General features: G+C 55.8%; 1 protein-coding gene across 1 annotated transcript in view; it reads left to right on the top strand.

Moving 5' to 3' along the window:
* Positions 1-8,307: 8,307 nt before the first annotated feature.
* EPHA8 (EPH receptor A8) overlaps positions 8,308-12,264 on the top strand; it is a 51,625-nt gene continuing 47,668 nt past the window's right edge. The window contains exon 1 of the mRNA XM_013299581.3: positions 8,308-8,452. Within this exon, the coding sequence (XP_013155035.2) occupies positions 8,368-8,452 (85 nt within the window). The 5' untranslated portion in view covers positions 8,308-8,367. The remainder of the gene's footprint in view (positions 8,453-12,264) is intronic.

The raw sequence follows: 12,264 nt of genomic DNA, 5'->3' as shown, positions 1-12,264 counted from the left end.
TCTAAAGCACAGCAACTGCCAGAGACAGCTCCTTGCTGCTCTGTCTTGCCTTCGCTGACCTTTGGGAGCAGCAAACAGCCTCCTGCTGACCCTGAGTAAGCAAGGCTCTGGAAGACAGATGTGGCTTCTCCTCTGCCTCTGGCCTCAGCATGGTCCTTCCTGCAGTGATGCCTCAGCTGCGCTTCATCTGCATCTGATTCCCACATCTGAGTCCTTCATGTGAAATACATAACATGTTCTCCCTGACCCTTCGCCACTTACCCTTGGAACACAGATATATTCTTGACAATTTCCAAGTGAATCTGTTAATTAGTTCCTGAGACAGTATTAATTAAGTACACGCTCTTTACAAAATTTCAATTTGTTTGTTCATCTTCTGCTGACCCTTGAACTAATGAAGAGCTTTTCACTGACCCCTCACACCCCACAGGGAATTAAATCTCAGCGAAATAAGGTAGAGAGGTGGGTGTTTGAAGAAATTAGGCTGCAATCCTACAAGGTTACCCAAGGTAACCAAGTTATTTATAACTTTGTACAATAGCCAGGGCTGGGTGGGTAGCTCCAGTTTTTCCTAAATAGTCGTGTATTCAGCATCCCCCATGAAGGACTGCGGCTCCTGGGCAGGAGGCAGACTCCAAACGGCGTACACAGAGACTTATGCTGGGTAATAAATAGTCCCAGCTGGTGGCATGGTCCCTGATACAGCTGGACTTCATCATCAGAAAGAGCAAATATTAAACCTGAAACGGCAGCTGGGTATCCTGGGACGTGCAACCGGAGCTGGAAGAGGAGATCTCGGCGTGGCGCTTGTCCTTTGCCATTTGCCAGCCTCACCTTTGCACACTTGGTGGCCTGTTCCCAAATTTCCTAAGGTGAGAAGTGACACAGGCAGAGCCCAGTTCTGTGCAAGCACAGCCCAGGGAAGCTGGACCTGGGTACACTTGTGCCTGAGCGGTGTCCCTCTCCACAAAGGGGACACCCTGGCTGAGCTCTGAAGTGGCTGCAGGTGTTCCCATTTTTTTCCCCTATTCTTTCCCCATCGCTCACCCCACTTTAAATGGAGCTTTGTTTGGTTATTTTTGCAGAGTCAAAATTAATTTTGGAAAGCATCTCATTATAAGCTTTCAAAAGGATTACGTCTGTGTCTGCACAGCTCTATAATTAAGTCTCTCTGAGATTTCCACTTCCAGCAGAAACAATGCACTTGAAATAAAGCCGACAGTTTAGGCAGCTATCGGTGTGTCTTGTTAGTAGTGCAAAGGAGGGCTGAGATGGGGCTGGAGGTATTTTTTGCCCAATTTGTGCCTATGCCATTAGCACCAGTGGTTTGGGGCCAAGCAGTGATCTTTGCTTGGGATGGAAGGGGCTGGGGATGCCCGAGGGGGTTAACACGTGCTGTAATGTCCTTCCAAGGAAGGCTGCAGGGCTCTGGAGGTGGCTGAAGTGGATTATTCCACTTTACTTTCTATCTCATTGCCAGTGTCCAGAGGCAGGCTTCACGTCTGGTCCAGGAACCTCAAGCAGAAGCAACTATGGAAGTTCCCCCTTTGATCCTATGGAGGATTTGTATCCCATAGTCCAGCTAATGGGGTTTTTTGGTGCCTTGTACAGCACTTGGCTCATCACTGCTGGAGAGACCTGGTGGTACAGGCAGGGTAAAGATGAAGCTGGTATCAGGGAGCAAAGTGGTGACCGGCTGCGCAAACAGAGCAGGCGGTGGTGGGTGGCAGGGAAGGGGGACTGAGGTGCCACCGCCATCTGTCAGACATAAAGCAGTTCATCTGTCCACGTGGGATAAAGCCCCGGAGACGGGAGAGAACAAGCCATGCACAAGAAAGGAAAGAGCAAGGACAGAGGGGAGCAAAGAAAAGGGTGTGGAATAAATTGGGAGGAAAAAAGCACAAGCTGGGTTCAAGAAATGCAAGGGGAGCCCCAGCGCAGGATGGTGCTGGGGTCCCATGCGGTGGAGGGACAGTGAACTGGGCTGCAGGCTCAGCTGTCCTGCAGGGACCCTATGTTTTCCCAAAGTCTAAGCGTTTCAAACCACCTGCTTAGCCCACAGAGCCATTCCCTCTGGCAGCAGCAGAGCTGCTGTGCTCCGGAGACGGGGGTTAAACACACACAGTGCTGCCTGGGCTGGTGGCAGCCCCTGTTTTATCAGCTCCAGCTGATTTCTGTTTGTTCATGCCAGCCTTTCCCAAGAGAGCATCGGGGCTGTCCCCGTGTCCCTTTCTCTTCCAAATGCATGTGCCCCATGCAACCCCAAAGTGGATGGGGGTTGACTCCTTCCTCCACAGTTGCTGACTCTCACAATACCATGGGCAGCCTTGCCTTATTTTTGGATGCTTTCAAGATCCTGGAGGCACATGGCTATAACAGCAAAGCTTTTGGCCTCTGTGACTGTGCAGAACGGAGGCACAAGCGTGCTAAGGGTAGGAACTGGAAGGCAGAGGAGAGATAGTAAGAGCAGCGAGGTCTATCTGTGGCTCTTGTGCCATTTCAGCGCCTGGTTCATGGGGTTTGTTTCCTGGTGCGTCTTTGAAGTGCCTGGGCTCGGCTGTGTTACATCTCTGCTTCTTCAGCCAGCAAAGCATCGGTGCTGGGGCTGCCTGTGGAGAAACCCAGAGGCTGGCACAGCCTTGTCTGGGTGTCAGAGCTGTGAGTGTGGGCTGGAGCTCCTGCCAGTGTGCAGCTGGCCACACCAGCACTGCTGCCAGTCTCAAGACCCTCTGCAGAGCACCCCAAAGCCCCTGCCCTGGCCCTTGTGTGGCCCCAGCCCTGCTGTTGCTCATGCTGTGGCACGGTATGCTATGATGGCTTTCCTCCAATGCTCCCTATAGCAATGTCCCCATTCGGGAAGCCGAGGGGTAGTCTCTGGGGTCATTACAGCACTGGATGCAGATGGGGACAGAGATGTTCCCCAGAACTCCCTTCAGACAGGGCACAGAAGCATTTTTGTCCATGCCCGGAGATGCCTGGGGATCACCAGGACTTCCTACCATATGGAAGGGGCAGCCCATCCCTCACCATCCCTTGGGATAAGGGCTGCACTATTGCCAGGCCTGCAGGTGATGCTTCCAGCCTGGGCCTGGGGCTATTGAGGTGATTTCACTTGGGCCAAACTTCTTCTGACTGCTCATCCCTGCTTCTTCTCAGGACCAGACTGGCCTGTCAAGGCATGAGCTTATATCTCCTTTGGGGCAGCATGGATGTGGTGGGGCTTGGAGATGCTGGTACCAAAAAAATGGTCTCTGGGAGAATTTTGCTTTGCATTTCTATACAGCCCTGGTCCCTAACAGTTTCATAGCAACTCTGCGCCCACCTCGGGGACCAGAGACTTAGTTCCACTTCAGCAAGACAGAAAATAGGCAAGAAGGCAAGCACAACCCCGGCGCTCTTGGATAAAAGAACATTAATGCCCTTAATATCCAGCAATCAGAATTTCTTAGAGAGAACAGTGCTGCATCCCCTTCCCTCCTGCTCATCCCCTGCTTGTTTAATGAAAATCAGAGACAGCCATTAAAGAGCTGCTTAGCATTTCAATACATTTAATATCCTCACTGATAAGGGAACGATGGATATTACCAAAAGGCCTTTCTTAAACTCTCCCCTTCTGCAGCCGGTGCTCCTGGCTTGTGTTTGTCTCAATTCCTATTCCAAACCATCTCCTTAAATGAGGAAAAATTATGATAAGATTATTTTTTTTTAATATAAAGGATATTAATACACAGCATTACTGATAATGACAAGGAGGAAAGGCATGCCAGGCCTCCCCAGCCCCGACCTGAATTAATCGGGTGCTGATTGCTCAGCTGGCCAAGGGCCTCCCACAGTGGTACCTTGTCACGACTGATGCCAGGGGCTGACCCTCTCCACTGGCGTTAATGGGAGGAGCTGGGCACCTGCCTGTGCTGATGAGGAGGGAAGCAGCATCCTCCGTCTGGCCGTGGTGAAAGGCTGGGCAAGACATTCAGCATCTTGTGGCATCTTGTGAAAGATGCTGGCTTGATGGCTGCTTTGCTGGGGAAGAGGGCAGGTGGTGATGGGGATACTGGTGACCCCTGGGGAGTGCTGGGGCAAGCAGGGAAGGCACCACTCCACCTGCTCCTCAGGCTGGGCACCTTGCCGAAAAAGGGAACTGACATTATGGAAAAGAAAAATCCCAGGGCGCTGGAGAGGGAAAAGAGCCCTGTGCAGCCTGCCCAGAAGGCAAGGAGAAGGTGAGATGCTGTCCCTGTGATGCTGAACCTTGCTGCTGAGTGATCTGTCCCAGCCCTGACACAGCTGAGGAATTACAGTGATCCTGATGTAGCACCCGCATTGCTTCAGATGAATTGTTATATCAATGTCGATAACTTGTCAGCGTGTTTATATATTAGATGCCAGTTTGAAGGACTGTCCACATGCGTTTACACTGAAGTTCACTGGGAATTGCTGCTAACAGCCCAGGCTGGGGCACTAAATGAAAGTTTTGCTGGTGGATGCCACAGCCACATGAAAATGCAGAGGGGAGATGTACTACTTGCGTGGGTCCAGCACCCCCATCCTATCTTGCTACCCCAGGGCTTTGCTGGGGGTAGGGGGCAGGGCAGAGGGCTCAGGGCAGGAGGGGGAAGACTACAATAGCCTGATTTATTCAATTGCAGTTTTACAAGGTCCTTGGATTCAGGGCTGTTGCCTGTGCAAGAGACGGAGGGGGCATTGTGCATGGCTGTTTGTGTGGGGAAAGCCTCCCCAGGACTCTGTCCCCAGACCCACAGGGGAGCACTGCTTTGCCAGGAGGACCCTGGACCTCTGTGCGGTATTGCCTGTACTCAGGGACCCCCTCAGCTCATCCTCCTCCTCCTCCCACCAACACCTTGAGTGGGGCAGGGGTGCACGCTGGGCTTGGGAGAGGGCACCCAGGCTCCATCATCTCTCAGCACTCCTGGGAAAGGGATGTACAGCAGGGGACAGACAGGTGGACAGGCATGGAGGGGAGGGGGGCACAGAGACCTGCAGCGCGGCTCTGCTACCTGCCCTGAGCATCCCTTTCTCTGCAGGGGTCGGAGGGGGTGGCCTGGGTCTGCTGGTGGCCCGACCTGGAGTTGCAAGGGTTCTGGAGATGCAGTCATTCCCTTAAAGACTGTCACCCATGCTGCCTACACCAACCCCGACCCTGAGGCACTTGGCTCTGCAAATGCTACCAGAGAGCAGAAGTGCCTGGTGCTTTCCTGACCGAGGAGGAGCAGGGACACGGGAGGCAGGCAGTGCTGCCCTCCCCATCATCCCAGGCACGGATTCGCTCTGGCAGGGCTGTGATGGGCAATCCCTGGGTGCAAAGCCGGGTGAAAAAGGCAACAGCCGCTTAGGTGTGATGTGCTGAGTAAGCAAGGAGGCTGCAGTCTCCCTAGTAAATGCACAATGACCTGGGTCGTGCTAAAAGGGGGTATAGCCAGGCTTGGCTCCCCTCCTTCGCTGGTCCTCCCTGTCTGAGCTGTGCTTTCCTCTCTCCGCAGCATCTATAAATATCCTCCCCATCTCCGTGACAGCCAGGTGCGGGACCACGTCTGAGGGACGTGGCGACGGCGAGAGGCTCGCCGAGGAGCGGAGGCAGCAGCACGCAGTGAGGTGGGGGAGGCAGCTGGTGGGCGCGCGTTGTGCCCCATCCAGCTCAGGCCAGGGAGAGACGACTGGGAGCCTGGGGAGGCACACAGGCGGAGAGAAGGGCTGGGGATCCGGCTGTGATGCCCCCCATGTGTCTGCTTCCTTGGATGCCTTGAGGCTGTGCCCACAGCTTCATGTGGATCCTGGTATGGAAAGGGTCAGCATTTCCAGACAGGAGCATCCCAGGCTCTTTCTCAAGTGCTTGCATCCTATACCAGCTCCCACACTCCCACCAGTGCCCAGCATCCAGGCACATGCGCTAATTATGCACACGAGGCACATCCTGACTGCAAAACCAAGTGTCCAGTGAATCCAGGGTGCCTGCCCCTACCCCCACACCCCTTCGGAGCTCAGCATGCACGTGCTGTGTTATGTTACACAGTTTACACGGAGCCAGCACAGTGCTCCACCAAGGCTCAGCACCCTGCTGCATCCACCACTGCATGCAGGCACCCCAGCGCACGTCATCCTCTCTCCCCAAAGCTGACAGTGTATCCGAGGGGACTCCCATTCCCTGTGAGAGATTCGGGGCACGCTAGTCCGGAGTCACTGTGTCCTGGCTCCTGCAAAGCTGCTTTACACTCTGTAACAGAGCCCAACCACTGCAGCTTCTCTGGGATCCTGGGATATGGCAAAGCCAAAAGCTGTGGGGAGCGCAATATCTGGTAGTCCTGGGCACTTCTGCCGGACCTGGAGGACCCACATTTCTGTGACATGTGGGGCTGGGATGGGACCAGGGGACTGGAGAGCCCAGGTGGGTGACTGGGTTGTGTTGGAGTTCTGCAGGGTTAACCCACTGCGTTAGAGCATCACGATGGGAGCAGGCATCACTCAGTAGTGTGCGGCCAAAGCTGGCTTCTGCTCCTCAGAGGTTCATTTTCAGAGCCTGGAACTGAGATGGTGGCAGCGTGGATGGTGTCCCTCTGGCATGCCTGGCCCTGTTTGGGCACTGGGTGACAAAGAGTTGAGGGATCCAGCACTGAGCTGTTACAAGCCCTTTCAGCACAAGGAGATTGCTGGGATGGAGCAGTGATGTGATAGCTGGCAGAAAATCAGCTCTCCCACCAGCTGTGGGGGCTTCCTGGGGTTTGGTGCTATTCGGGAAACCATCAGCCCTGGCGCCTTTGCTCCAAAGTCCGCTGCAAAAACAACTGCTTAGCTGCAAGCCCGGCCTGACAGCACCTCTGCCAGCTGCCTTGGGAACTGCTGGAGTCCTCCCGAGCCACGGCTGAGCCTCTCGGCAGGCCCATCCCATGATACCACTGATGACAGGATCTCTCCAGTGCTGTCTCCAGATGGATTGCTTCCCAGGCAGGCAGAGCAAAAAACCTGGAGGGACCTGATGCCCTGGGCCGTTCCCAGGTCCTGGTGATGAGGGGTGCAGGCACATCCCTGCAGACACAATCCTCATCTGTTCTGAATGGGGAACCATTGCCACCACGTGCTGTGAGACGGGCAGGGAGCTCCTCTCCCCCCAGCATGCAGGACGCTGCTGGCGGTGCCGTGGGGTCCCCCAGCATGGGCTCCAGCATCTCCAAGGGTCACACTGGGATCCAGGGTGGGATGGAGGGTGTGTGACACTCCCCACCCTGAGACCACTGAGCAAGTCTGGGGTGGCCCGACAGTCAACAGAAAGATTCCAGTCCTCCCTCAGATGCCTTTTCCTGGGGTGAGTTGCTGGGGGCAGCGATCACACATTGGTCCCCTGGTCACCAGCGCATGGAAGAGCGAATAACTCCACCGCACGTGACATAGGTGGGAGTCAGCACCTGTGGTTACCGTGGGCAGGTACAAACGATTGTTCAGCATTTAGATGGGGAAACAGTCGTGGCTGCTGTAGGGGGTCTGTTGACAGATGCCGAGTGTTTAATGCTGAGCAAGGTACTCAGCTGGCTTGGCAATTCTGGAAGCTCCAAGTAAGAGGGGTGCAAAGCCTTCCTCAGGAGAGGATGCTCTGTGCTCCCAAGGCAGCTCAGACCCCTGTCGCACGGCACCCTTGCCCAGTGCCTGCCCTCGCCCACCCTGGGAACACTGCTGCGTCCTCCCAAACCCTGCTTTTGAAATGGCTGGTCCTCTCTCAGGTAGCCAACACGGCTATAAGCAGGCTGGGTGCTGCCAGCCCTGGCCGTGTTGCCCCCTGCTCCCGCTGTCCCAGCTCAAGGGCGAGCGGAGAGCTTCTATCCCAGACCGATGAAAAGCGTCGAGACGGGGGGAATTCTGCCCATCTTCCCTGGTCCCAGACACGCAAGCGAGCACGTCCAAGGGGTTTGCCCCTCTGTGCACACCGAGGCTGAAGGGCAACCCCTTCCCCTTCACGCCTGACCCCAGCTGCAAGTTTGGCTTGCGCAGCAGCCGGGCGAGAGCAGCGAAGAGGGATGGGGAACGCGAGGAGCAGCGGGGGCTGCTGGAGCATCACCAGGGAGGGGGGCTGGCTGGCAGCGGGGAGCAGGGGCCCGCCGTCCGGATGCTGGGGCTGGGTACAGCGTGGCGTGTGGTGCGGGAAGGGGGGCTCGCTGCAGAGCCCACCCAGCCCATTGGCTTGCGAGCGGTGACAGACAGGCTGCTCCCTCCCTGCCGAGCCGCTCGCCTGTGTGGATGCAAGCAATGTGCGCAAAGTGCCTTTGCATTAGCCGGCGTGTGCCATAGCTCCGGGCACTCGCTCGCAGAGGTGCTGGGACAACCGAGGTGGCCCTGTCCCGTGCCTGGTGGCCCTGCCGGACCATGGCATGGGCACAGGGGGACCTGACATCCTCACTCTCTATCGTCATCGCTTTGGCTGCCTGCCTCTCTGCCACCACCAGTGAAGGTAGGAACCGGGGTGGCCCTGGAGCGACAGGGCAGGACTGGGGGGGCCCGCAGGATCGCTGCGGCGGTTTGGATGTGTCCGCATGGGCTTGCTCACTCCGATGGGCTCAGCTTCTTCGTGCTCCCAGGGGAGCACAGCTCCCGGTTCCTGCCTGCCTGAGTTTGCTTATCCTGGAGCTTTGCACCAGAGGCTAAACTTCGGAGCTGGGCAGGAGGACTTGATGTCTGCAGCAATGCCTGCCAGCTCTGCCTGGCCTCCCCTGCAAGGGCTCTGCTGCAGCGTGCAGGGGTGGCTGCAGAGGGGACAGGGACACGGGCACCAGCTCAGCCATGGCGATCACTGGAGCTGGCGGCAGCACGGGGCCGTGCTTGCTGGCCAGGTGGTGTGGGCTGCGGTGGAGCGAGTGGGTGGTCACGGGAAGGCGTGCAGAGGGTGTGAGGGGCTGGAAGGGCACTCAGGTGGGAAACTTGTCACCAGGGAAAGGGCTGGAAACTTCTGAAGTGAAAAGCAGGGATGCAGCCAGGGACTCTCTCCTGACATCTCGGTGTAAGCCAGGTCAGGCCTGCTCCCTCTGCCAGGCCACTCTGCCCCGCTGCTGGCTGCGCTCATCCCCGGCCCTTGCTGGCAGCACAGCCCCACGCCGGCATCTCGGGCTCCCCTCGGGTTCAGCAGCGCTGCTCCCGCTGCCTGCCACCCACCCACTCGCCTGCCTTCCGCACTGGCAGCGGCGTCACGGCTGCTTCCCAGGTCTGCTGATCTTCATCACCCAGAGATCTGCCGTTCCCACTCCTGAGCGTGTCCTTGGCACTGGCAGCAGCATCCTTCCTCCCTTCTGCTATGCCTGGGAGCTGTGGCCAGCACGGAGCAGCCCTCTGCAGCGAGCCTCAGTGCTGGTGTCCCTATCCAGCAGCGGCAGTGGCATCCCTCCCTTCTCCTGCCCCTGCAAGCCTGCCATCCTTCTGGCATGCCGAGGCCCACGGGCTGGCACCACGATGCCTCATGCACTTTGCAGCACCCTGCTGGGCCAGGTCCTTGTGCCTGCTACCGTCTTCCGACACCCACCTGCACCTCCCCTCCCACCAGCCTGTCTTGCCTCACCTGTATTACCCAGTTCCAGCTGTCTGTGGGTCCTAACCCCGTTTTCTGCCAGCTGGCTGCTTCCTAGCACTCCTCCTGCTCCTTTCCCCACTGGCTTTCCTGCCCTTGGGTTCTCACTGCTGGGGATGGGCTGTGTGGGTGCACGATGGGACCCCAAGCACTCCAATGCCCCCATCCCTTGCTTGCCCTCCGCACCACGGTGCGGCAGCTGCCCCATACCCCGTACCCTGGGCAGAGTGCAGTGCAGGATGCTGCCCGCGCTGCCCTGGGCTCTCAGGGCTGCAGCCCTACCTGAACTCAGCTAACGCTGCGCACGGACATGCAAGGCTGGAGCTTCTTTGCTTTCCGCTGTTCAGGAGACTGCTGGCTGCTGGGGTGGGTTTCATGGCATCTGTATGAACAGCCAGGCCCTGGGCTACTGTCTGTCTTCTGCTGGGAAAGACCTGGGTTTCCCACAAGACTTTCTGGGAAGGAAAGCTAGTCCCAGTAACAGCTGTGGTCAGGGGGATGTGTGGGGCTGAGGATGAGCCCGGCTCTGGGGAAGACCAAGCGTGTTGGATCTGGGTTAGACTGGGCAGAAAGTGCTGGGCGTCATGAGGACACAGTGTGGGACCCTGCAGAAAGCTGGTGGGGCTCCGTCCGCTGCCTGCAAGGATGCTCGTGCCTCCGTGGGTAGTGGGGCACTGCTCTGCAGTAGCACGGGGCAGCTCAGTGCCAGCCAGGCCCCGTGGTACGGGCAGTGGAGCTGGGGACGTGGCAGCAGGCTCCTGCCAACACCTGGCATCTCAGGGTGCTGGGACGAGCTGGAGCATCCATGCAGGGGTGGCTGCGGTGCTGGTCCGAGTGCCCTGGTATGGGGATGGGACTAGAAACACAGAGAGATGCTGCCAAGTGTAACATAGCCGTGGTGTCTCCCGCACTCCGCTTTTGCCGGCCTTTGCTACCCCGTTTCTACACCGCATGGCACACGCGGGCACGGTGCGAGGGTGTTGTCGTGGTGCACAAAGGTGCCCGGCTGCTGCTGACCGTGACCTCTGCTGGCTGCCACGGTCTACTCCGTGCCGTGCATCTCTGGCCATGCCACCCAGCAAACCCCACGCTTGTTGGAGAGATGCAGGGTAGAAAATTACAGCTGCAAAACAAATTTAAGGCGGGTGCGTTGCTGCACTCTGCATGTGCGTACGGGGAGGCAATCACTATATAAAGATGTGTATTAACCTGATGAAACGGCTTCACTCTGATTTTCTTCCCCTTCCAAGGGTTCCCAGTACCTTTCTCTTCCCTGCAAGATTTGTTCCAAGAAGTTTATTCTTTTCAGTCTTGCATGCAGTGGGTGCTCTGGAAATGGGAGGAAAAAGGAATCGCCGTTTCATGGGAAATCCCATTTCAGTGTGGCAGCCATTGCAAAACACATTGAAAGCCAAAGCTCAGATTTTTTCCTAAATGAGTAAAAATTTGCAGGATGTGGAAGATTTTTGTTTGGAGCACTGATGAAATTTTGTCTTAAATTGCTTTAGAGCAGGGAGGTAGGAAAGTTATTTTCAGTAACATAGATAGACTAAAATATTTACACTATTACACACTGAGTTGCATAGGCAAGAATTACATTAAAGCGGGTATCTTATGTGACGCCGTGGACTGAAGTTAAATAATAAAATATGAAATATCCTTGTTTGATTGAAAGCAAATCAGATGAGCAGAAATTACCGCATTTGGGGCTTGGGCAGGGGGTGACAAAAATGTATTTTCTGCCAGAAAATGACACTTCAAATGCTACTACTGGGATCTGCGCCCTCCCAGGTGATGCCTCTGGCTCAGCTCTGCCCTCCGTCTGTGAGGTGGAGGACCTTCCTCCCCATCACGGCACAGACCCATGAACTTGGGTGGTACCTTGGTGGGGAACATGGTGCCAGAGAGAAGGGGGACCTGGAGATGTCTCCCCCAGCATTTCAGGGCACATAGGGGCAGCTGAGGCAAACAGCAGGTGACAGGGATAGGGTGATGTAGAGGGACCGTACTGGGGAGGATGCAGAGCCGCTGACACAAGGACGCTCACCTTTTCCCCGTATCACAGGGTTGGTGATGGAGACATTTTTTTTTCCTCCCTGCGACAGGGCTGGGGTGCGGGAGAGCACCGGGGTCCTTGGGAAAACCCAGCAGCTTGCTGCGCTGCCGAAACGGGGCCAGGGAAGGGTCTGTGGCAATCTCCCCCGCTAATCTCTTGATTGTAATCTCATTAATTGCCCTTCTGCTCAAACAGAAAAAGAGGTAAAAACTCATCCGCACATTTTTTTCAGTGCTACTTTTCTAGCCCTTCCGCAACAATGCCGAAGTCGGGGCTGTGGGAGAAGCAAAGCTCTGAAAGGGAGAGGAAACAGCTTTTTCAGTTGTAAAAAGGCTGTGAGGATGCCGTGGTCCTCTGTAAGAATAGGAAACAAGAGGGTTTAGGTACACAGACTTTTGGTTATGGGGGGATGGGGAAGCATTAGTTTAAAAGAGGGAGTGGATTTGGGCTATGTTTGAAAAAAAAAATTACAAGAAAAAAATTTTGGGGGTGTGTAATTTTTTGATTGCTCCCAAAATGCTGATATAAAGCGAATCCTTGCATGATTTTAGATGGGCTCATGGGGTTATGTTTTCTGGTCTCACCTTCATTTCTATCCTTCTTGTATTAATAGCTTATAAAACTTCTGGAAAATCAACCCCCTGAATTT

This window comes from Falco peregrinus, chromosome 3, assembly GCF_023634155.1.
Source record: "Falco peregrinus isolate bFalPer1 chromosome 3, bFalPer1.pri, whole genome shotgun sequence".
Taxonomy (NCBI): domain Eukaryota; kingdom Metazoa; phylum Chordata; class Aves; order Falconiformes; family Falconidae; genus Falco; species Falco peregrinus.
This window is presented reverse-complemented; position numbering and strand designations above follow the sequence as displayed.